Consider the following 26,559-nt stretch of genomic DNA (forward strand, 5'->3'; position numbering starts at 1 on the left):
TATTCTGATTAAATTGTATTCTATGACAACTTAAGTAGAAAATTTACGTTGAGATAAAAACAAGAGAAGTTACACAATATTTTACTTAGATATTTACCCCGGAATTTTGCGTGCGGCTATTGACAGATTGTAGGGAGAGAGTACCGCTTTTTATCGATATTATCGATAGTATCCAATTATTATCAATGCGGTTAATTTATCTAAATAAGATAACACTTGCAAGCAAAGACCTAAACTCTTTATATATATTTAATATGTATTCGTAGTTATAGTGATTTCAATAAGGCAATTTAAACGGATTAAACTTTCCGATTTCCGATTTATTTATTATTTATTTATTTTATTTACTTCTAACATCAATCTAGGTAAAAACGAGATCAAATGAATTTTCAATTATCAATGATACCAACCAACCGTACAGTATTATTTCAATCACGCACATTTGCTATGGGATCTGGGCCACAAATGATAGGATATGAGCACGATAGTGTACAATGGCGTTTGAAAAATTGCCACCAAGGCTATGATACTTCCGTGTCGTTGTTCCACGATCCCGTAACGAATACTTAAAACTGTTTCTGTTTCATGTGGCACAATGAGAGCTAAAGTTTTAATAACTAGTTAGGTTAGGTTTATTTTATAAAAAAAGTTCTGTGAAGCTCCAATCCTTTGAAATTATATCAAATGTTGTTAAACCGATTAGGTCATCCCATGATTGCAATTGCCCCTCCCTACCTTGCTTGTATTGCACGACGTGTTATTGAATGCAGAAGCTTAATAGCCTTTCTTTATTTGATAGACTAGAGTAAGAATATTTCATAAGTTTGAAAAAAGCTACCTGGTTTTTTGTCGAGTAAAAAAAAATATTTTGGTATTTTATCTAGAATCTGACTTGTAGGAAACAATAAATCTAGATTTAGTTTTTAAACATCATTTAAGCATAACAGATCCATACTTTTATCACTAGTAAATTGGGCTTAACACTAGTTTTCGATTTATTCTTCTCCAGCAAGGTAGAACATTAGTATTGTTCTAGTTAAACAAACCTTTAGAATATAATTTCCTCTCGCTCTACACATCACACTGTTAATACTAGCTTACTCCAAAATTAAAAAATATTTTACACACCGATCCTTCGGAAAAGTAACTTTTGCTCCCTGACGAGAGGGAGCAAAGTGCAACCTTTCTGTTCAAAGCTTTTCTAAGTGTTTTATTGCAAATGTAAATTATTGAAGTTGATAATTGTAAAGCCACGCTATTTTCTATGCTGGATGATATTTAGTTTTTTTTTTTTCAAGTTTCTTAATGCTCGGTGTGAAAAGTTGTATGAGCCACTCGGGAGCAAAATTATTTTCATCTTGGGCGTTAACACTTGAATCCCTCATTACGCTCAGGATTCTACTTTAGAATCCCTCGCTACGCTCAGGATTCTATTCTAGAATCCTTCGCTACATTCTGGATTCAATGTACGCCCTCGCCGTAAATACACCATTTTGCTCCCTTGTGACAAAAATAACTATTCTCAAGAGCAACTTATCAAATAATGTTCAGAGTTTTCTCAAACAACAAACCTAAAGTTTCCCCAAAAGTTTCATTATTGAGCGCTAGCTACCATAATCGTAATAAACAACATTCCCTGAAATAAAATTAACTCACAATCCAGTTACGTCAATGATGTAATCGCAAAGTTTTCGAGGGCTGAGCGTATAAACAACATTTTTATATAAGTAGATGATGATTGGGAATAAAGTTTTAATCTCCTATCTCATAAAGATGTGACTTTTGGTTACTCGTTACAATCGTTACAATTGAGGTATAGGTATTAGCGGGCTGTTTTCCGCAACTCGACGTCTAAGTGCGCCTATTTTGCGTGGTTAGGCTGTAGGCACTATTCATGCCAGCCTAGCTCCTGGAGGAAGCCTAGCAGACCCTAATTGAGGTATAAACTATTCTAAATAGTTCATTGTGTCTTAAGGGCGGTAAATAAGGAATTACGAACGAGAGTCTATTAGAAGACTGAGGACTTTAATGAGTCGATGTTCGTAATTCTAGTACCGCCCGTGCGACATACATACAATGATTTTCATCACATTTGCGAGTAAAATTTTATATTTCTAAAAGAAAAGATATAATTCTTCCATACATTGGCGATACCTTAGGCTGCGCTCTTGGCAGAGTGCCCATAAGGCTGGCTGCATTTCTACGCTCGAGTTTGTTTGCGTGGTTATAATTAACGATTAAAGTAAGATAGCGATAGCGGTTAGCAATCTGTGCACAACAGTGGTGCAATCATAACAAGTCGATTCCCACCGATTTGCCTATTTTTTTACGTGACCTCATTGATAACAAACAAAACAAAGGTCATATGACTAACTGGGAGTTATTGTATTCGATGATACTAAGTTACGCTCCTCTCATTCCCCGGGTTGCTTAACAATAATATGCGTTGCACCAACGTCACTACCGAGATGGACCTGGTTCAAGGTGTATGCAGGTCGCTTCCAACCGGAGTAACTGGAGGGGGCGGCCTATGTCCAACAGTAGACTCCTATACGATACGATGATGATCAGTATTCGTTCCACACCTTCCTATTGATATATACTGTACTAGCCTGTTACCCGCGACTCCGTCCGCGTTGAATTCGGTTTTCACTATCCCGCTGGAACCATGAAATTTTTCGGGATATAAACTATCCTATGTCCTTCCCCGGGACTCAAACTATCTGTATACCGAATTTCATCTAAATCGGTTCAGCGGCATAGACGTGATGAAGTAACAAACAAACAAATTAACAAACATATACAAACTTTCTCATTTATTATATCTATTAGTGGGATGGTCTGACTGTCAGACTCTGACAGTTGGTTGTTATAAGAATACCTATAATATTTCACATTGGACACCAAAGATACTTTTTTTTTGTGTATTTAGCAAAAAAATAACAATTAACAATCATGAGCGGATCAACCTCGAAGTATTTGCAATGGACAACTATGTTTTTACGGCACGGCGTTCGAATTGCCTGAATGAAAGACTTTTTTAACAAAATCCGACCGCAAAAGATTCAGATTCAAAAAAGACTTCACGCTACAAATACCACAGTAATGTGTAACGGAGTGGGCGTGCGTAAAGTGTTATAATCCTAAAATATTCGGCTAAACATTAATCGTTTGAGATAACAGCAAAGTTCACTGAAACTATTTAATTTATGCTAATTTAATCGTTCGTTGCCTTTTTTGTTCCGCGCGAGGATTTGTACACAATTTTAGTTTTAATGCTCTTGAATAATCACTTCTTAAGTGGCGGGTAGGCGTGATAAAGTGAATAGATGGAGGCAATAATTTTGGGGTAATAGCAATAAAATTGCTGACCAGTGTTAAGCCCTGATTAGAGCTACAAGAAAAATCGTGCAAGTAGCATTAGGTACATTGCTGCGTTTGTTCTTCAAATTCGTTCCCTTTAGGATCCCGCAATGAATACAATTTGTACCATTTTCTTGCAAGTCTGAACTGGGTTTTAGATGCTTCAGTTAATCCATACGTAATTCAAAATTTATGGTTTATTTACTTATGTGTGAACGAACGCAATGATTTTCTAAAACCAAATCCATGGTCAATTAAATGCAGTTTCAATTTCAATAGAAAAATGTTATAAAGCTGATTAGAAAACGCTGCAGTGAAAATGCGAGAGAAGCTAACAGAAAATCCTAACTAATATTAAAAATGCGAATGTGAGTATGTTTACTTGTTTGTTACGCTTTTATGCCTTTAGTACTCAACTTTACTGATCGTCCTAAAATTTTATATGGCCCTAGTTTTAAACTCTGAGAAGGACATAGAATAGTTTTTTATCTGAAAAATTGTTTACTTCTTGCTGGCGCGCGATTAACGGATTATTCGCGGACGAAGTTGCAGGCAGTTAATCTACTATAACGAAAATTCTTTTAGTTGTTAACCTACTACCGTTATTTGGTATGAAGTTTACGCTAAAAATTCCGCGGATTCATTGTAAAAACCTCTGCGTCACCTTATTTTTAAATGTAAACGAGCACGCATTCTGTCGGTAATTTATTTCTCAACGAAACAGCGGAAGTCGAATTTTCGCTCGGTCTTTCGCGTGGGCATCTTCACGATCTCAGAAAACGGTCGAGATTGACTCACGCTGTCTTTTTCTTTTTTGCGTAATTAAGGTAAGATAGTCGTTTTGTTTTCGTTGATGCAGTGAACCGGGGTGCGAATAATGGCCGCACGCGCACCTCAAACGGGCCGACAGAGCTCCATTATTGCCCCCAAGAATTGCCACGACTCGCCTTGTCGCTTTATGCGTCCCTGTTAAAGTAGTCCGGTGTGAAAGGGATGCAAATGCGAGAAAATTGCACGCGTGCTAGCAATTACCGGACATGCATCGTGCGCGGAATAGCCAGGACAATTGGAAACCGGCTGTTTGGATCCATTGCGCAGTAAATAGAATATGTTAGAGGATTTTATAGTTATAGCAATCTGAATTTACGGTCTTGTGTTTTTAAACGTTACATTACACTACAGCAGTGGTTCCGAACCTGGGCGTGAAAGTATAAAATGCTATCGGACACAGTGGACACAAAAAACGGCAGAAATACCGCACTGCGCTTGTTTTAGAAGGTAAATGGTAGCTTTCTACGATTGCAAAGCAAATCCCAAAAAAGTTAGAAACTACAGCGACTACTGGATGGCAGAACATTATGTTTATCCATTACTGGCACATATTTACAGGAAATATAGAGTAGCTGCATCACTTGGCAGATTTAAATAGATTTTATAGCTTTTTCCAACGACATCTATGTATAGGGTGCATGTTTCTTACATCAAAACGGCGCACAAAATTTGTTCACAGCGCGGATTTGTGAACCTTTTCACCATAGTTTGTTGACGTCCGTGACATGGGTTGTGTCAAAGTAATATTACTGGTTGATGCGCCGGGCGTTTTGTTCCAAAAAACCAGTCTAAAGTCGTATGGTACATAGATTTTCATTACAAAAAAACCCATAGTGAAATCATATTCAATTTCTCACGGACATCTCAAAAGGTCACACATGCAAGCACGAATATAACCCTGCGACTCTGTTGAAAATTCCATAGTAAAACTAGTAAAGTCCTAAACTATTATACTCAAGAGTCTTTTCAGAATACATACCTCTAAAATAACTTTCAAAACCGAAGATAAGTTTACAGTCACGATCGATATCCGGACGGTATAATGACACCATAGCTTTTTCTCTAACTGCAAACAATCGTGACTCTATTAAACTAAATGAGTTTTCAGAAATGGCTAAAGGCTTTATTCTGCTGCAAAATAATCTTATATCGAAATGGATATTCAAGGAAAACACGGAAGCTAAGGACTGGATTAAAATGATTACTCGTACACTATAGCTTTACAACTTCAGTCGGTAGAACATCTTCGTTAGTGAAGTATTAGTCATTCTCGTAAACTTTAAATTAATCTGACATCGCACATTTGTTTGGGTCTTCTTTGCACGTTTGATTCAAAAAATTTAAACCCAATTGGACCTAAATTCAGTGATCGGGCTTGACTTGATTTAGTACCTATGTGTATATGATAATAATGACGAGGGACATAGGACATAATGTGAGGAGGTCCAAAACAACAAAATAAAGTCCCGTGACCATTTTTACAAGCTTTTTTTTCACCTGTCCCGTTGTTTGTAGATATGTCTGTTTATCTGTCTGTCTGTAATCAATAATGCAAGTTAAATTCGACCAACTTCCAGTAAGTAGTTGGATTGACTTCAAAATAAAGTGATATACCTACTTATGTAAATTGCGTGACAATATAAATCGGATAGTGACATCCTGGTAGTCCGGCTAGGATCGTCTCCACAGGACGGAACTCGTCAACGTTTAATGGCATCGACTTGAAATTTGGTATGCAAATGTAATTTAGGTGACAATACAAGTACAGTCAACTAAAGGTACAGTCAGCAAAAAAAGCTTGCATTAAAAATTAAGTTTTTACCAAAAACTTATTTAGTAACAAAATAAAAATAATCTTGTACAGTTACCAGCACCAATATCTGCCACACCAAAGCGTGCATAAATATCTGATACGACTCTATTTCTAGGGCCGGTAGGACTGGTAGGTCAGATATTTTTGCACGGTCCTCTGTGTCAGATATGAATACAGATGACTGCAGGGCTCTACGAAACTCGAAACTCGAAGTTCGTGTCGTGCGGTCCCTCTGACAGTTATACTATTTAATACGAGAGCGAGAGGGACGGTACGATACGAACTTCGAGTTTCGAGTTTCGTAGTAGCCCTGCTGTTCCTTTTGAATTCGTAATACAAAAAAACATTCGTCATTCCCATTATTAAATATTGTCTTCTTTCTGGCGTAAACTTACATCTATTTGAAGAGTTCACAGACCGTTGCTCCTTTCATGGTCTTTATTATTAACATTCCCAATTGCACTCGATACTTACTTACAAGTACACATACATGTTTCATACGACTCGACTCACACAAAGAGACACCTAATTTCACGCACGGTTGCTCGTAAACAATGTAATGCAATGATGATTTTGCGTACCATCCCATTTATGTAAGCATTTGGTCAGTATTTACTGCTCTTACACGGGGTGAAATTTTGAACGTGATACAAAATAACCCTCCTTCGCGCAGTTGAGTAATAAGTGTATAAAGCTCAATTAATTCTTAACGAATAACTTGTTTGTTGAAATTATTATTATTATTATTATATTTAGGCTATAACTGTGTCCCACTCCTGGGCAAAGGCCTCCCCTCTTTACTTCCACATCTCCCTATTTGTTGAATTTAGTCTGGTAAAATGTAGGATGTTCATACTTTTTTAATAATCAATGCCCAGCCTAATATAGGGTCGGGCCGTGGTGGATGGGGTTTAACCTATCGCCTCTCAAGCAGAGGGTAGTGGGTTCAAACTCGGGCCCGCATCTCTAAGTTTTTCGAAATCCGTGTACGAAATTACCTTTTAAGTTTACACGAGCTTTACGGTGGAGGACCACATCGTAAACTGCACAAACCTGCGAAGCAATTCAATGGTGCGTGTGAAGTTCCCGATCCGCACTGGGCCCGCGTGGGAACTACGGCCCAAGCCCTCTCTGAGAGCCTGTGCTGAATAGGACGTATGAGATGAATAAGGTCAATAAGATCCTCCGCGTGATGTAAAGGGCTCATGAATCGACACCGAAATTCAGCTGTGCCATAAATGGGTCGTGGGGCAGGTCGCGCTCGCCGGAATCAGGGCGCCCCGCGACCCGGTAACCCAGATGTCAGCCGGGGAGCCTGTGGCTGGTAACCTGATAACTGACATGCGTGCCTGTGCTGCCACTGTTTACGTTTGTACGAATCTTTAAAAGTCCTCTTTTTTTAACCCCTGACGCAAAAAGAGGGGTGTTATAAGTTTGACCGCTATGTGTGTCTGTCTGTCTGCGGCACCGTAGCTCTTAAACGGTTGGACCGATTTGAATGTGGTTTGAATGCAGGTTTTCTAGCGATGGTTCTTGAACATGTTTCATCAAAATAGGTTCAGCCTTTTTTAAGATATTGAACTTTGAAGTGACAGTCGGGGGTTTTCAAATTTTTTGTTGGCTAGGTTATCATAACAACCCCAGTGCCTACTTATGAATTTCTTGACGCCACATTTCAGTACGTCTGTCTCTGTCTAATCTTGAATTTCAAACCTTTATAACTTTGTTATTTGTAAAGGTAGCTTAAAAATTGTTTCTCTATTTGATAACAGGCATTGTGTAGTTTTAATTTATAAAACATATACAAAATAGTCAAATACCGTATCGATTATCACATTACCACTACTACTGTCTGTGTCAGTGCCTACTATATGTCCTCTGGTAAAAATTAGCGTTACCATAGTTTATCTATGTGTTTCTGTTTTTCCCTCTGCCTATATTTATTTTAGATGTGTATTATTTTACCGTGTTATTTTTGATATCCGTTAACTTTAAGGGGACAATCTACAGGTCAAATGAAGTTAATTTCTCTAAGATACTGGTGGTCTAACTCTTACTGTTTAAAAATAATGTTTAATTCATACATATTTAGCAAAAAAAAGTTAAATATGTGGATTTTTTATGCCTCTCTTATGTGTCACGTCAATGTCACTTGTCGAGTTTGTTTATTTCACAATTTAATAATTAACAATGAATGTGAAGCTATTATATGCAAGAAAAAAGATTTTATTTTCGAATTTTATTTTTTTAAGTTCGCGAAAAAGTTAGTTATCAGGTACCTAGTTCATATCAATGAACCGAGTCGTCTGCCGAAGTTAACGGATATCAAAAATAACACCGTGTATGTACGGTTGCTTATGTATATTTATATATGTGTGTAGATGTATTTTTGTTGTTTTGATATTCAGATCTACAGCTGATGCACCACCTGCTGTAATCTAGTTCTGACTTCTTTCTGTAAAAAAGGTTGCCTGAAAGAGATCGTTCTTAAGCGATAAGGGCGCCTATTGTTTACCTTGTAATTTTCTTTCTGTGTCTCCGTTTCTCTGTATTAGTTGTATCGCTAACTATTTCTGGTGTACAAGAAAGAGTCATTGCATTGTATTGTATTGTAGTACCGTTGCCATAACGTCGTTATTGAATTGACCCAGCTCAGAAACTACATTAAAACGGAATTATTGTTTCCCTCATATTATAACCTATTTCATAATAAAACCTTTTTACGAATATGTAGACTTAGTTTATGCGATTGCTGGTCAGCCGTTTAAAGCATTATGCATCATCACTAGCAAATTCTTCAATTTATTGAAAAAGTAGCTGTTGTCCTGCGCGCGGGAATTATAAAATTTTCCGATATAAACACTGTCCTATGTCCTTCCTCAAGACTCAAACTATCCGTGACGAGCAAACATTTGTATGATGAATACGAATGTTTGTACTTGAGTCTTAGATGTTTGTATGTTCTTAAGTATATATTTATCTATCCGTTGTCTGGCACCCATAGTACAAGATTTGCTTAGTATGGGGCTCGGTCAATTGGTGTAATTTGTCTCTTGATATTATTATTATTACTTACTTATTATCTATATTATTATACCGAAGTTCACCTAAATTGGTTCAGCTAGAACCAATTTAGGTGAGCTATTGAAGAGGTAAAAAACAAACAAACAGACAAACAGAAATTGGTGTTGCACGCGACAGTGTCTACTACATCTGTCTAGGGGACATTCAAATGTGAAGAGCTACTCAATTTTGGAGCCGTGTAGTTAAATATAATATTTCAAAAAATAAACACTGTTATTTTAAAACGAAATGCCAACCACTAAAATTATATTTAATACTCGTCTGTTTTTGAACAGGCATATATTTCAAGTGAACAAAAACATCAGTGTAAATTAAATTAACAGCATTGTCGAGTAAATTCTTTAAAAATAATAACAGAGAGATGCAGCCAGAACTGTCACAAATCAAGACTTAAATTATTAATGCTACGGGTACGTAGTTCTTTGATGTTTTATATAAACTTGCCCACGCTTCTGTCTGCGAAGAATTCTATGTCCTTCTCATGCAGTGCCTCAAACCATCTTAATATCAAATTAAATCTAAATGGGCATCGGTTCAGCGGTGTCAGCGTAAAGAGGTAACAGATAGACACAGTTACGTCCGTAGGTCCCTTAGTCGCCTTTTATGACACCCACGAGAAGAGATGGGCTCGTCCCATTCGTAACCGGTCGGTTAAACGTAATCATCCCACGTTTAACTCGACGGAAGAACGAGTCGCAAGATCACGCTAGATTTAGCATCGCAGCATTTTACTGTGATCATCATCTCTTTTAATAATACTTGCCGATATGGTAATGACGAAAATAAAGGTCCTAAAAACACTGAATATTTACCCGCCTACACTATTGAACCAGTAGCAAATACTACTGAATCCGTAATCGTCCTATACCTATAGTCTCGAGTAGACAGTGTCGTAACCACAGTCGCTGTAACGTGGTCAAAAAGTCGAGGCAATTTTAGCAATATATCATCGAAAAGTTGTGGCAATATTATCATTCCCTCATTATCAACCCAATATTGTAACGTAAGGATATCAGAGAGGAGAGAGCGAGGGCGATTGCAGCATGCATAACGCATGCCTCATCCGTATTCAAGGGCAGGCGCCCGCTTGCGCGGCGAACGTTCGAGAGACGCAATGCACCCGATAATATTTACCTGCTATTTAGTACGGACTTTATTTTCTTTTTCGTTTAGCATCGGAAAAAACGGCCAAAAAGGACTCCCGCAACGGTTCCGTAAATTTTTTGAAATGTCATAATTCCAACGGAAACCCTACTTGTAATTTGTTTTTGCTTTTAATAAACCATTTTGATTTGATTTTGATTTGAAAATTGTACTACGCTTTAAACGTCCGTGTCGATAAATCCTATCTATACCTACTCAGTATAGTCCTGCTTCTAAGCAAAATTTAGTTAGGTACGAAGTTTTTAACCGCTTTCATAAAATTAGGACATTTTAAAGAAAAATCTGATTTATCAAGATATTGGTATTTGTTAGTAAAATATAAGTAGGTACATAATAATAAACATTATCACCAAATCTCAAGTTCTTGGGTCAAGGACAAGTTAAAAATTATTTGATATTTTTTTTAAGTTGATTTTGGTAAATTGGCATTATTCTTGTTTTCCAATATTTTTTTTAAGTTTATTTTGGTAAATTGGCATTATTCTTGTTTTCCAATATTTTTTAAAATCAAAAATTAAATACAGTTCTTATTTACCGAAGCTCTAAAAAACGATACACCACTCAATGGGGTCGGTAATTTTTTTTCGCGCCCCATTTGCCTGTTTGTATTTGTTTTTTGGGTTCCGAACCTCGAAAGGAAAAAATGGAACCCTAGAATCACTTTCTTGTCCGTCCGTCCGTCCGTCTGTCAAGATCCTTTTTCTCAGGACCGCGTGGAGGTATCAAGCTGAAATTTATGTCAATTACTCAGGTCTACTGTCCCTTCGAGCTGTGAAAAAAACAAGCTTCTAAGCCAACGCAATCAAAAGATACAGCCTTTTACGCCGTAAATTTCAGCAAATTTTTGAAACTCGCAAGGGAATCAAAACCTACAGCGTACTTCCCGTGAACTCAGAATCTTGAAATTTGGTACGAAGCAACGTCTTATAGCACAGATAAAGGAAAAATTGCGAAAACCGTAAATTTTTAGTTACATCATATAATAAAAATATTGTTGATAATTTTAAAGTCACTACCTACAGGTTTGTACGAAACCCTCGGTACGCGAGTGCGAATCGCACTTGGCCGGGTTTTTTTTTACAATTTCTATGGCTTTGGATCAAGAAGATGCTTACTGTCAAAACTTGAACCTCAAACCGCTTGGCTATAAAACCTGACTTAGGTACAGCAGCAATAAGGCTCCGTTTGGAACATTCAGCTACGGAACCCTAAAAAGAGAAAAGAGTATTGATTATGCGTGTCTGTGCAGAGTTTATTATGGTTTTAGTTTGACAACGGAAAAGAGAGCGAAGTGACATTGATCACGTGCTCTGTTTCAAAAAAAATGTACGTTCCTACACAAATGCATAACACGCACAAAAACGATACATTTCCGTGGTATCATTAGAAACAGTGCATAGTAGATAAATAAATGTAATACAGCTTACATGTTATGTAAGTGTACGTGTGTTGTACCTGTACATGCGTAACCTACTTAGGTACACTGAGTGCATTTTTATAGCTGGCATTTTTACCTTCACATAAGACATCTGAGACTTCATAAAGACTAACCGTTGATCACGATGTACACATCTGTTTTAGAAACCGCTAATTCAATAATTTTTTAATGAACGTATGAAAAAACTTGCGCTCGTTGTTGCTACGTAATTCCAAGGTAGGATCTAGGGAGAAAACTGGCATGCCTGCCTGGGGCGGTAGTTTAGATGGCGTCAAAATCGAATATCTGAAGCGTTGATGACTATGACTACCAACGATGATGAATTGGTGCTCAAAAATCGTGCGGAGTGAGATCTTATTCTTGGCTCTTACTCTTGTTCTTGGCTATAATGTTGCACTACTATTGTTTCGTGACGAAAGATATTCGTAGTGAAGAGATTGTTTTGGAGAGATGTAGCTCTTTTACAGGTGGTATGGTTGTTATTGAAGTTGATATTACAACGGTTGAAGACCTACTGTATCAATGAGTTAGTACTCGTAGTGTATTGTGCAGCGAACAGTATCTGAATTAGCTATTTATTTATTGATCGAAGATTTAAGACAAAAAGTTTTTTCACAAAGCACGTAGTAAGTAAGCATTATACCGTTGGAAAAGAGAGGGCGCCACATGTTTCTGTCCCGGTTCGGAAAAGTGTCGTTCTGTGGCCCTATCACGAAGTGCAAAATTTGAACTTCGTATATTTCCGTCCCGCTGACCGCTAGTATTACTTAATACGAGAGTGAGAGGGACGGTACGATATGAACTTCGATTTTCAAATGTCGTAGTAGCCCCCTGAATGACCCTAATTTGCAGCGGCGCCTATTCATATTTGAGCCTTAAAATTATACTAAACTGGTACTTTCAGGCCATTTTGTCTGCGGTTGCTTGCCACGCCATCTGCTGTTCTAAGGGGCATTCAATCAATGTTCTCCCTTTTACCTTTGTTCGTGGCTGTGTAACACCGCCTAATTTTATCCAGTCTGAAGTCTAACCACAATTGCTTGTCTGTGAAGGGTTAATGTTGCGAAAATTACTACAAAACTTTTGATTGTTAGTAAATTAGTAAATTGGCGAAACAAAAATTAAATTTCTTTAAAGTGACCACTAAGTATATTATGGTTTAAGCCATTATTTTTCATAAGAATACCCACTCGTGTTAAGAAATTTCGCTTAATTATGGAAAAAAACTGTGCATTTAGTAGTTCGCATAAGCTTTAGACTTTTGTCTACCTTTTTGTTAATAAATGGTAGGTAGTTTATTCATCAATTATATGTACTTAGTTAGATGGGGTCAGAAGGTTCTCGAATGGCGTCCGCGGATCAGGAGACGAGCTGTCGGTAGGCCTCCAACAAGATGGAGCGATGACTTGGTTAAGAAGATCGCGTGATCGCGTTGGATGCGGAAAGCACAAGACCGGTCTGAGTGGAGAGCCTTGGTAGAGGCCTATGTCCAGCAGTGGACGTCTTTCGGCTGACATGATGATGATGTAGGTACTTTAGTACATATAAATTACATTCATCGTCAAATCTTCTAACTATGCTCTTCGGTCTTATCTTTGCTCGAAAGATAAATATGTCAATCATTTATTAAAATAAAATATGACGTTTAACTTTTAACACTTTCACAGCAACTAGATCGTCCGAGTCATCATCATCATCATCATCTCAGCCGTAGGACGTCCACTGTTGGACATAGGCCTCCCCCACAGACCGTCCGAGTGACCGCTCCCATTTTCCCGCTCAGCGTCCGCTGGCAAATAATTTAAACGGGTTTTCTCACTCACCGTAGCTGAGATTATATTCTGCTAAACTAGCTAACTCACCGCAGCGAAAGGGTTAATAATTAGGTGTAATAAACTTCGATCAACTTATTACTCAATTTCAAAAACGGAAATTGCTGGGCGTGAGGAGAAAATAGTCATTTGGAAAAAGTATTAGATGGAGCAAGAGGAGTACGACATAAAAAAGTACCTACAATTAAATCCAGGGCACCACATTTTTAGTAAGTAACTGTCATTAACTGATTTTTTTTTTTGTTAAATGCTCGAACACAGCGACACTTTTGTACAATTATAAATAGTTCTCCTATTTAGAGTGAGCTATTCAATTTTGTCGATGAGTTGTTGAATTCTAGTGTATCTTTATTGTACAAAGTAGCTAGTAGTTATAATATCCCACCGAAAACTGGAAGATTATTGACCAAGAAGATCGTCTACATGCCGTGTATAAGTCAATCTCTACATTGTCAGAATTATTAAAAAGTTGATAGAGCCAGCTTTTCTAAAGTTTTAATAGAATTTTCTTTTTATCCGCTTTCGACTGTTTTATAATGATACCCAAGTTCGAGGTATCTCTGCGAGAATAATAGTGTTTCCCTTTTTAGCTTCTATTGCAGCACCACCTGGGTATTACCGAAGAGTGTTCAAGTATTTTTCAACGTATTCTATTGTATCCATGCATCGTCCCCAGACAATAGCATCAAAGCCTGGGACGTGTTGGCTTGCAGTCTATTCTGTTCAATCCTTCTTTACACTTCAAGTACCTTTAGGGTACGTTCAGATGACGGGCGTTGAACGCGCGTTGAAGGCGCGCTAAACTTTTGTTCAGTGTTCACATGATACGCGCTTGCCAGGCGTTCAACGCGCGTTGCCGCGACCGCCATGGTTCAGTCAGCAGAGTTCATTTGTCGAAGATGGACGTTGAAACTGTTTTAACTGTGATATTATACCGACGGTTGAAACGAGGCAACAGAAGACGGAGATATTGGGTTCATCCAATTTTGACAACCAGGCTGACTGAAAGCCACTACATCATCTTGTATCCTAAATTAAGGCAATACGGACCCAAATTTTTTAACTACTTCAGAATGTCCATCAAGTCATTTGATGACTTACTGGCTCTCATAAACGAGGAACTCGTAGCAGATGAAAACACTGTGCGATATACCATTTCACCAGAAGAAAAACTCATAATTACATTGAGGTAAGTTTTTTATTAATAGACATACATATATACGTATTTTTTATTAATCAACATATTTATATACGTATTTTTTATTAGTCAACATATCTATATACGTATTTTTTTATTAATCAACATATCTTTATATAGGAACTTGATATTAATGAACATATCTATAAATTAAATCAAATCAAAATTGTTTAGGAAAGATTTTTTAAAGAAAATACAATAAGTTGTTACTCGCAGAATAAATCTAACTCCGATTCGTTGCTGGTATTGGTTGGTGCTGGCGAAGGAGTGTGTGTTACTGGCGATTGAGATCCCATTGCTGTAGTATAACCGTAATGCGCTAAGTTATTTGGCACACCAGATTGCTGTGATCTAAAATCATGATATTGAAAGTCTTGATTACGCTGCTCTTGTGACAAATAATTTCTTCGTGGTGGTACAGGTTACGATAATTTTGATTTTCAAATGTCTGATGTTGCATTCCTTGAAAGACATTTTGGTTTTGCAAGATTAAATTATAAATGCCAATTTTTGTGTGAAGCCGTTTATATTCCGGGATTTTTTTAATCTCTTTAACGAGTGACAAACAAAACAGCTTATCTTCATCGTCATCTTCTTTTGGGTGCGAAACATTTTTCTGTACTAAACTCTGCTCTAATATGCTCGCAAACCTTTCGTCAGCAGGACTTATTTTTTGTTTTTTTCTTGGAGTAGATTTAGGACTCTTAAAGGCAGAACTTCCTTCTACTTCAGCAACTTCTGACGAAGCTGATTCATTTTCTGTATTGAAACTATTTTCTGTATGTTTGTCGGCTATAGATGGCTGTAGAAATTGTAGTCTATTAAAATGAATATATGATGAGGTTTTGGAAGCTCCTGATCCAGATTTAACAGTCTTCATTTTCTTGACCTCTCTCATATAATTATCTCGTAAACTCTTCCATTTCTTTTGCAGAGATGACGCTGAAAAAAGACAGATTTTAGTAATAGTTTGTGTTTTTTTTTCAGATATTTGGCCACGGGATGTTCACTTGGGACATTAAGCTACGATTATAGAATTGGCAAATCTACTGTGGCTACTATTATACCACATGTATGTGAAACTATTTGGAGAAAATTGAAACCCATTGTTATGAGTGAACCAACGAAAGAAAAATGGTATGAAATATCGGAGATATTTGAAAAGCACTCAAAGTTTCCCAATTGTTTGGGAGCCTTGGACGGAAAACATATACGGTTAATACAGCCTGAACACACGGGTTCCATGTATTATAACTATAAACATTTTTTTTCGCTAGTTTTAATGGCGCTAGCGGATGCAAACTATTGTTTTGTATGGGTTGACATTGGTGCGTACGGTAAAAATAGTGACTCGGGTATATTCAAGAATTCTTCATTGTACAAAAAGCTGACTGAAAGGTCATTAGACCTGCCTGATCCAAAGACATTGTTAATAAAAAATAGACCGACAGTGTTGCCATATGTGATAGTGGCTGATGAAGCTTTTGGTATGATGGAGAATTTAATGCGGCCCTACGGCGGAAGGTCACTAACCTATGCTAAAAAATATTTAATAATCGTTTGACATTAGCACGCCGCTATGTTGAATGTACTTTTGGCATAATGTGCAATAAATGGCGTATTTTACATAGGCCATTAGATGTTAACATGTGTTTTGCAGAAAAGATTGTAAAAGCTATATGTACACTTCATAACTATGTTAGAATGAGGGATGGCTACAATTTTGACGATACACTGTATACTCCACAACTGGAAAATCTAGCCTCACATTATACTGGGCGTGCTGTGCGACAGGCGGATAATGTTCGAGAAAATTTAACTAAATATTTCATTAACGAAGGAAAACTTGATTGGCTGGATCACAACATTTAATTTGTAATACAAACTGATTGTAAATGTAAATAAATATATGTACTCACATAATAATTTCTTCTTTTCTTCACTGTCATCTCCTTCACAGAATATGAGGACGAGTTCTTCCCAAGCCCGTCTCTTTAAATTCCTATCAGAATAATTGCTACTTGTCATGTCCCATATCGCAGGACGTTTCTCTATTTCGTCTATAAATAATTCTGTGTTAAAAGCTTCGGTTTCCATTTCGGACGACTTCTTGACGACCCGATGAACCCTAAAATACGTCCATCCGCGTCGAAAGCGCGCGCTCAACTGAACGGAAATATGGAAAACCAATGATCTCAAAGCGCGCGTTGACGCGCGCTGACAACAGTCGGCGCTAGTGCAGCGTTCAACGCGCGTATTAATAAAACGCGCGTTAGCATGTGTACGGCCCTGAATAGTTGTTATGTAGTTGTAAACGCACGTTATCAAAACGCGCGTTCAACGCCCGTCATCTGAACGTACCTTTATACAGTCAGCTATAACTCAAATACTACACAACACAGGGACTTAAAAATTTGCTGACATAATATTTTTGACCTTGAACGCAAAAGGGGTGTTATAAGTTTGCCGTCAATGTCTATTTCTATAAGGTAGCGTAGTTCTCAAACGGATTGACCGATTTAGGGGCTGTTTCACCATCCATTGATTAGTGTTAACTGACTGGTTAAATGTGATGCCGTCCCCGTCTATTCGAACAAAACAAATAGAGACGGCATCACATTTAACCGTCAGTTAAATGGATGATGAAACAGCCCCTTAAATGCGGGTTTTTTTGTGTGAAAGTGAATTAGTTATTAGCTACATATGTTTGATAAAATTTGTTCAGCCGTTTTTGAAATATTGCATTTTGAAATCACAACGTCGGGGGTTTTCAAACTATCCTAACCCCCTGGTTCACCATCCATTGGTTCAATTTACATGACGGATAAATGTGATGCCGTCTCTGTTTGTTTTGTTCGAATAGCTAGACGGAGACGCCAACACATTTATCCGTCAAATAAAAATAATCAATGTTTGAAACAGCCCCTAAGTTGGTTGAGTTATTTATTATATCAGTTTTTATTGATATGTATTTTTGAGTGCGCCGAATTACTCACAAGATCTGCTCGATCGCAACTTGCCCTCGCTTTAGTATAAATCGCGTGTTCAGATATTTTGCAGCATTGTTTTGCTGAATGTGCCGTATACTAAATCTAGGTAGCTCATCCCTCTTGGGAAGCATTGATTACCACACAAAGGATTCAGTACTATTTGTCAGTGTTAATATACCTCTCTATTTATAACTATTACCCGCAACTATGACCCGTCTCGCGGGAACTTTGCACTTTCCCGGTATAATGCCGGCTCCAGATATAGCTTCACTTGTTTGAACATTTGTTGATTGCTATGTGTGGCACGAGACTTTAAATATGTGTCCAAAGTTTGAACAAAGATTTTGGTTTTTAGCGCACATCAAAGCGTTCAAAGTCCAATGTAAGTATGTCTGCCAAAACATGTCTAGCAGGTTGCGTCAATATGTGTTCAAATATGTTTTCAAACTCTTCAAAGAAGTGTGCAAATCTTTGAAGCTATGTCTGGTGCCGGCATAAAAGTCAGTGGCGTGGCGACCTAACAACTCGAGTCCCATCGGGCTGCCCAAGTTTTTTACAAGGCGTCAATGATAAGAAGTAGTGCAAAGCTTGTGCAAAAACTAAATTCGTCTTCTGAGTACTTTGACATATTTAACATGTGAAAATATACAATACAATGTGCATTTCTTTGTTGCAGGTAAGAGTGTCTTCGTTATTTCAGAGCCAAGATATATGTATGCTGTAATTTTAGTGTAAGTAGCACTGTGGCAGGAGTACTAAGAAAATAAGTGGGTAGGTCTGGGAACGCTGCGAAAAGTTAATTTCTAAGTAAGAATACAAGCATCGCGAGCGTTACACGATTACTACCGAAAACCTAAAAGTTAGGTATAAGTTATTTCAATCTGCCAAAAACCCAGTCTTTTTACTTTAAACATAATCGCTACGGAAGAAGAATCTGCACTCGAATCAGATAAAATAATCGTGTTCACCACAGAGTACCTATAATAGCTACTACGTAATCTTACTTAGTGTAAATAATACCTACCTACTCTCGACAGTAGTCTACACCGCATTAACGTACCTACCTTACATTAAAACGATTTGTTAACATCTGTAAACACAGCTCTAACAAGGAACGCCGTAGTTCCAAGCAGTGAAATCAGTAGAAAGCTGCGGTTACCCACCGCCCTTCCCTTTATTTAATCTAGGCATCTGAGAGCACTTATCTCGTTATTACTTTCCAATCTCTTGCCCTACCTAATTATTCGTGTTACAACCGATATATGTCGTTATCGGCTGAATAAATAGTCTAGGAGAAATTGAACTAGCTAGATAATTTTTGCATCGTAAATAATAGTAAAATTAATAATAATAATAAATAATAGTTACACGTGAAGCGAAGTAGAAATATAATGGGTAGGATAGGATTGTATTATTGCGATGATTGCACGTTATAATTATAATTAGCGCCACCTTATCGCATGTAACATAGGATAGGATAGGATTGTATTATTGCGATGATTGCACATTATAATTATAATAAGCGCCACCTTACCGCATGTAACATAGGATAGGATAGAATTATATTATTGCGATGATTGCACATTATAATTATAATAAGTGCCACCTTACCGCATGTAACATAGGATAGGATAGGATTGTATTATTGCGATGATTGCACATTATAATTATAATAAGCGCCACCTTACCGCATGTAACATAGGATAGGATAGAATTATATTATTGCGATGACTGCACATTATAATTATAATAAGCGCCACGTTACCGCATGTAACATAGGATAGGATAGAATTATATTATTGCGATGATTGCACATTATAATTATAATAAGCGCCACCTTACCGCATGTAACATAGGATAGGATAGAATTATATTATTGCGATGATTGCACATTATAATTATAATAAGCGCCACCTTACCGCATGTAACATAGGATAGGATAGGATTATATTATTGCGATGATTGCACATTATAATTATAATAAGCGCCACCTTAGGTACCGCATGTAACATCCCATGCGAGAGTTGGGAAGATCTCGCGAAGCATAAAGACTGGAGTGGCGCAGTTTTGTAAAAAAGGCTGTTGTAAATTTTGAGGCTCATCACTATAGAGAACTTTCTATACTTATACATATAATAATAGTGGTCAATTACATTGCACGCCCTGTAATAGGACCTTTAAAACAAAGTTTGATTTTGCCAGCCATATTAGGGCACATAATAAACAAGCCTAAAGGTTCGCCTTTGTCGGACACGACATGGAGGACATCATAATCATCATCATCATCATCATAATTATAATGCGATATCCCACGTTATTAACCAACTTGCCGCAATGTTTTTATTTGAAGCCCCGCCTGCCGAGTTACGTATTTAGTGAAGCCATTTTTTCGGCTCAGTTAAGTTTCTAGAGAATTATTATTCGTAGCTACAATACGAATTCAAGATTCAAGATTCAATTCAAGATTTGTATGTCAGTTCACAACCGTCTCGATTTCTCGGGATCGACACGTCCACGACCTCTATTCAACTCCGGATACCTGACCAACTAGTTCAATATCTCATACAAAGATGGCTCTTTGTAACATTTTTGCAACGCTTGGATCTTGTATCACTGCATCAATGAAGGCTGACATTAATTAACCGTAAAATACGTTTATTATCTGTAGGCGACTAATTGCAAGTCGTCCATTGTTGATCGGTTTCGCTCCGTCGCGCCAATAGAGGGCGCGACGCTCGCCGGCGACACAATACCAGCGACTGCGCACCGCACTTTGTATTGCTGAATAGGGCTGGCAGTTGTAGTAGTGTGGCTGTAATTTGTTTATTTTCAATGGATATTCAAGTGTCGCATTTCCGTTCGGGAAAGTATTTAAATTTGGCTCAATTACTTACTAATAGTTGCCGGTCGTGATTATTTATTTTAAGTCCATGATTTTTACGCTATGGCTCGCGAGTTCGTCAGTGTGTACCTAACCTATCTGGTTAGGATATAATAGGAAGTGACTTGAGGAGAAATTAAGATAAAGTTTATAGAGCGCTCCAGCACGTGATAGGTTCCTATTCTAAAATAAGTAAAATCTGTGTGTTAGTAAGTACTTACCGAAAGATAAACAATACAAACCCAGTGATTCAGAGTGCTAATCAAGACTGGGTACAGATAAAAATTTGCATTAATTAGCCAATTTATAAATCACATTGTTTGTTTGTTTACCTTTAGTTAATTATCTGACAAACCAACAATTAAATCTCAGCATCATCGCATGACAGGATTCGTAAATGGTAGCGGTGATATTGGAAAAAAAGAGAGAAGCGCAACTGTTGCTAGCCATTCAGTCTAAATAGATCGTGATAGAGTTTTTCCCGCCAGTTTACTCGTTTTATACTCGTATCATTAAATACGCACAATTTCCTAATTTGTTTCTCTTGTGTCATTTGCTCCAATAATAGGTTGAGCTATGCCTCTCGATGAGTAATGGCCCGACCAATGAGATCACTTTCAAACGCTGCTAATTTGAAACTGGCAACAATACAGGGTCGTTACACTTCATGCCTATACGCATGTAAAGTACTTAGCGGGTGAATTGTTTGCCAGAAAATGAATGATCGATCGTGAATCTGATTATGACCCATTTAATGAACGACCTACAAACATGTATGCGGCAATTTGAAAAAAAAATAGTCCACATTTGTCAAATTACGCTTATTTATTACCCTTAGCCATATTATATGGCTATATTATATATATATATATATATATATTATATCAAAGTTTTGTTTCTTTTCTTTTGTACAATAAAGAGTTTACATACATACATCCATATATATGCTGTATTATCTGATAAAGAAACAACAGAAAATTCTGTCTCTTTGTCATTTGAACTGTCATGACTATTTTGATCCTAAAATGGTATTTAAATACACTTAGTGGATCTAAGTTTCGAAACCTTTTTTGTTATACTGAGCGGCAAAAAATCTGGTCCTCAAATGTATGCAGTAATAGGTAATTTTGTATGTAGCGTGTGGGCCAAATTTTATGCCTATATTTTCACATAGGTACATACCTACATGCTATCCTACAGCTTCCATAAACAGGCATGTGCCTGATAGCCAAAATTTTCAACTTTTTACGAGAATTTCTTTAACTATTATATACAACGATCAACAAAACATTCTCACCCTAATCTGAGATCGTAGAAAGTTTTGAAATAACGTCTAAAATAGTAGCCGTAAACTCGTAAATATTGCTTGTATCTACAACGTCCGTATCCGTAATAGTCCGTATGAAATAGTAGTTTTATCAGCGCGTGTACTACTAGCGCCATCTGTTTCGTTATTGCGGCACTCGGAGCGGCTGCCGCGTCACCGTCGTGTCGACATTGACCGATAGATGGGGCCACTGGTACACGCAATAGTGACGCTCGCGGTGTAAACGAACGTTCTTGACTGCGCTACTTCGAGTTCACGACACACAACAGACGAACTCACGCCTAGTAACGTAACATAACATCGACTGCCTAGGTAAACAAACCATTTTATACGATTTTCCTGAACGTCATGCTATATTCGTTAATGACATCATCATTTCCACGATAGTGCATTAACCTTTTGCACATTGAGGTATTTAATGTCATTATCACTAACGTTGATTTATTGTTTTTTTTTTACGTTTGCCAGTATTCGAAGATACACTGATACAATCGGTATCATGTAGGTGGGGCTTTTATCATCGTGTAGTTAAAAACAAACATTAATGCGGTATGGGTTCGTTTTCGTACCTACGTTCGAATTCGTTGTTGATGTTAGCCTCGCTTAACAGATGGCGTTAACGACATCGTAAAATCAAATTAGATCGGAAAACAATTTATTGTTTTTATTATACATAATTATATAAATATATATATATATATAAATACAAATACACAAATACATATACAAATACAAATACAAAATAAAAATAAGTTTTGAATTACAGCATCTTATTTTTGTGTGTCTAATTGCGTCTGAATTAAAAGTATTTTTCTCGTTGCATGACCTTCCACTGACTACCTTCTTATTTAGTTTTCAATTAAGTATTTAATTTATTTTAGCGTTTATTCCATAATACTTCTTGGCATCGATGCGGCAAATTCGCGTTGCATTTTACATTGTACCAGTACTAAATTCCAAGAACTAGCCAAGATAAGATTTTAAAATACGCCCGATATCTACATCGGATGCACTTGGTGTGTCCTCTATACTGTAGCTACAGCGCAGCGTTTGTGTCGTAAAAAAAAAAACAAAGAATACACGCGGAGTACTTTGGAATTTTTATATCCTTTGACATAGACTCCTTCGTTTTTGATTCTGGCCGGGAACAAAAGTTGTAGCGACACAATCAAATGCTAGAACCGTGTTCTCTTGTGTGGGTGGAAAATTTTGGAAAAAATCAGAATGGTAGTAAATATATCAAAATTTACAATAGGAACATTATAGCGGCTAACATTGCTTGAGAATTATTATTAGTTTAAGAGTAAATAGTAGCAGCCTATGATATACAATATACCTTAACTTGGAAGATTCCGTACACATTATGAAATCCTTAGAAAAATATTATATGTTTTTTTTGTAATGGCTACGGAACCCTATCCTGGGCGTGTCCGACACACTCTTGGCCGGCTTTTTTAAGTTAACTGTTAAAGTATGCAGTGTCAACTAGTATTTTATTTTTCCAGTCGACAGCACCAACAGATATAAGAAGAAGAAGATTGATTTATTTGCCAACAAATAATAAAAAGGTTTAATTTATTGTCCCTATCAGATTACAATTAGATACTCCAATAGAGTTTTATTTTCATTGTCACCAACATCAATTAATTATTTTTATCATCTCGTTTGACAGTTAATTTAAAGTTGAAGCTTTAGACCTGGGTTTCGTTAATCGAATTCTAAAACAATGCATTTGTATGTTAGCAAAATTATACACGGGCCCTTTCTGAATGGTTTATACTTTTGTATGTTATTTTGCACGAATGATCAGAAACGTACGGTAAAGTGTACAATGGCAATTCAAAATTATAGGTACAGTAAAAGTTAAATGCCTGGCTTGCAATTCGCTATCAAACTCAAAAAACAGTCATTGCAATGCAAATTAATTTACCTACTGGTAGGTATAAACTGCAACGCAATAAACTTCTAATTTGCTTAAGAAATTTTTATACCTACCTATTATCATTTTTTTTTACTATCAGTAAAATCGTATTCCTTACCAACTGATCTCTATACATCCTAGCATGGGCAAAACTACCTCCTAAATCTAGAAAGCTGAAATTATGATTGAAGAGTCCTTTCGTAATGTAAACGATGGATAAAAGCAAGTGTTTTATAATTCCATAGGATACTTCAATAATACGACTAAACTAATAATTGAACATACCTTAATATAAGGTACTTAACTTATTATTGGTGCGGGGAACACCACCGTCGTAAAAGCACTCGCCCTTGAAAAAGATCTCCCGAGAAGATCGAAACTAGTCGCACTGTTCCTGACTTGCGTTAGTCGAACCATTTAATTCTGTTAATTTATGTACACATCAATGTTTTTGCCTTGCTTCTCCTCTACTAAAACATTGTTTTTTTTACGATGCTGAAGCTATAAGCATGCCTAGCATGTAACATAAAACTTAGTAATTTCCTGTAGGATTTTAAGACCGGTGTTTAGTTTGCAATATGCATTTTTATAGTCCTAATCGGCAAGGTGCAAGACGAGTGCGCTGCGTTCAACACCTGTCTATAAATTAGTTGCGTTTTGTTTTTCTTTTCGTATAATAGTCTATTTCCGTTCTTTGCGCGGTGAAAACAAAAAGGTTTTCCAAGCATTCATTAAAAATAATACAACTTCATAAGAACTATTGTATTGCAGTGTTAATATTATGATATTAACAAATATAGAGTGGTTCTGATTTTCTTCTGTCCCTTGGCAGTCATTAGATTTGAAATCTGGATTGGTTCTACGCCATTTGTAAAAGTGGTATGCGGACGATTACAAACCGTGCAACTAAGTACAATCCGACAACAGTCGAAATACAACGTCTGACGAATAATACCACTAAGAAAATAGAAGCAACAATTGTACAAAAGATTGTCTTTATATTAATCTGTTATATTTTTGCTAGCGTGAGTATAACTTAATACCAATTTGATATTTAATTTAATAGGATAGGTAATTACAAAATACATATTACTGGTGTAAATTCAAACATTTCAAATTCAATAAAACAATTTACATTAAACTGTTTATTGTATTCTTGTCGCAGCTTTTATACTGCTTAATAATGAATAGGTTCTGATGTTACGTTAAGGAACCCGTGCTTTACCGTGGCTTTCATAACTTGTAGTTTAAGGGAAATATGGCAAAGCACTAGTCTTGCAGCTATAGGTATTTCTATTTAGTATGCAGTTTGGTCTAAACAGCTAGCAAAAACAGATGCCGAACCAGCTCTCGCTGTATTGGTTGTAACCTATGGAACACAAGAGACACCATTAGAACCCAAAGTAGAACGGGAAAGCAACAAAATAAAACGCAGACTTGTTTCCTTCTCGTAACGAGATGTTGTTTCATTGTTAGAAAGTTCTATTTTTCCCAGAAATAGCATCATATAGAAACGGTTTCTTCGTTTCCTGGAATCATTGGAGTTTAATGATTTGTTATTTCTTACAAATCACATTTCCATTTTTCGTTTGTTTCAATTTCAATAGCTGGCAGCCTTTACTGTTGTGCTGGTCTCCAGACTTAAAAGACCTCGTGTGACGAAATATATAGCGCGTAGATTCCTCGGGAGCAAGCTTACCCAGTCAATTGATATTATACCTAATTAAGATTTCGAAGTGGTATTCTGTTGTTTTCGTACATAGGCTTGGTAATTAAACTTAACGCTGGGTGATTATCTGTGTCCCATGCTGGTTTTACTGCCTTTTTATTCGATTTCAACGGTTAATTTTTGTGCGAGTAAAGAGAGGTAATTTTCGTCATAATGAAAAGGGGCACAACTTAATTTTTTCGTGAAATTGAGTTAAATATTATATTAAGAATCAGGGAAAAAAGGCGCATCTGTCTGATTTTTAGTACATTTCTTGGAGAAATGCAGACTGTCGGAGATACCTTTTTTTATAATATAGGCTTGCGTTTGGCCACAATCACGCCTGATGGAAAGCGAGGATGAGGCCTACGATGGAGCACGCTTGCCTAGTAAATGCTCATTCACCCTGGACTTGAAAGCGGCCAAATTGTAGTGTTCAGGAAACACAGTCGCAGGCAGGGAATTCCACTCTTTTGCAGTGCGGTTACCTTTAGCCCAAATGGCACAAATGAGATAGATTTATTAAAGCAAAGAGGCATATTTGGCTATGGTTAAAATGCTTAGTTAAAAGGTTAATTTCAGTGATATTAAAAATAAAGGGCCTATGTATGTAGGCTAAATGTGCTAAATCTTCAATATTAAATGATGTTGAATATTAAAATGGAAAGGCATAAATAACAGAAAATATGCATATTTTTCCTAACATTCTATCCACTTGTCTAAAGTGTTAAAATGAAAAGGCATATGTTTTAGTTATGTTATGCCTATAGGTACTACGTTGCAAGACTATTTTTAGGTACTTCATTTATTTTGTTAAGTAAAAACATGTAAAAACAAAAAACTTTCAACATTTTCTCGAGTTTAACAAAACGTTAGATGTGCCCTTTCGCATTTCAAGGGCAGAATGCATCGACCAGTAGGTAGGTTTTAAGGTCAAGAATTAAAATTGTTAATGTTTGGTTAGATACCTACTGCAGAGATGGTATCTTTGTTCTCATGTTTCTAAAGA

General features: G+C 36.8%; 2 protein-coding genes across 3 annotated transcripts in view; one reads left to right on the plus strand and one right to left on the minus strand.

The window, feature by feature from the left end:
* The window catches only part of EcR (Ecdysone receptor), a 289,167-nt gene that overhangs the window by 170,638 nt on the left and 91,970 nt on the right, over nt 1-26,559 (plus strand). The window lies entirely within an intron of this gene.
* On the minus strand, nt 15,043-17,078 carry LOC141427671 (uncharacterized). The gene is made up of 2 exons (XM_074087271.1): nt 16,643-17,078; nt 15,043-15,665 (listed from the first exon to the last, which is right to left on the minus strand). Exons 1-2 carry the CDS (start codon nt 16,818-16,820, stop codon nt 15,043-15,045), a joined length of 801 nt encoding a protein of 266 aa, XP_073943372.1. The 5' UTR covers nt 16,821-17,078.

Source organism: Choristoneura fumiferana, chromosome 5 (genome assembly GCF_025370935.1).
Source record: "Choristoneura fumiferana chromosome 5, NRCan_CFum_1, whole genome shotgun sequence".
NCBI classification, from domain to species: domain Eukaryota; kingdom Metazoa; phylum Arthropoda; class Insecta; order Lepidoptera; family Tortricidae; genus Choristoneura; species Choristoneura fumiferana.

Coding starts and splice junctions, on each gene's coding strand:
- LOC141427671 (XM_074087271.1), bottom strand. CDS start 16,820: ATGGAAACCGAAGCTTTTAACACAGAATTATTTATAGACGAAATAGAG. Junction 15,666..16,642: donor AGAAAAGAAGAAATTATTAT/GTGAGTACATAT, acceptor GTCTTTTTTCAG/CGTCATCTCTGCAAAAGAAA.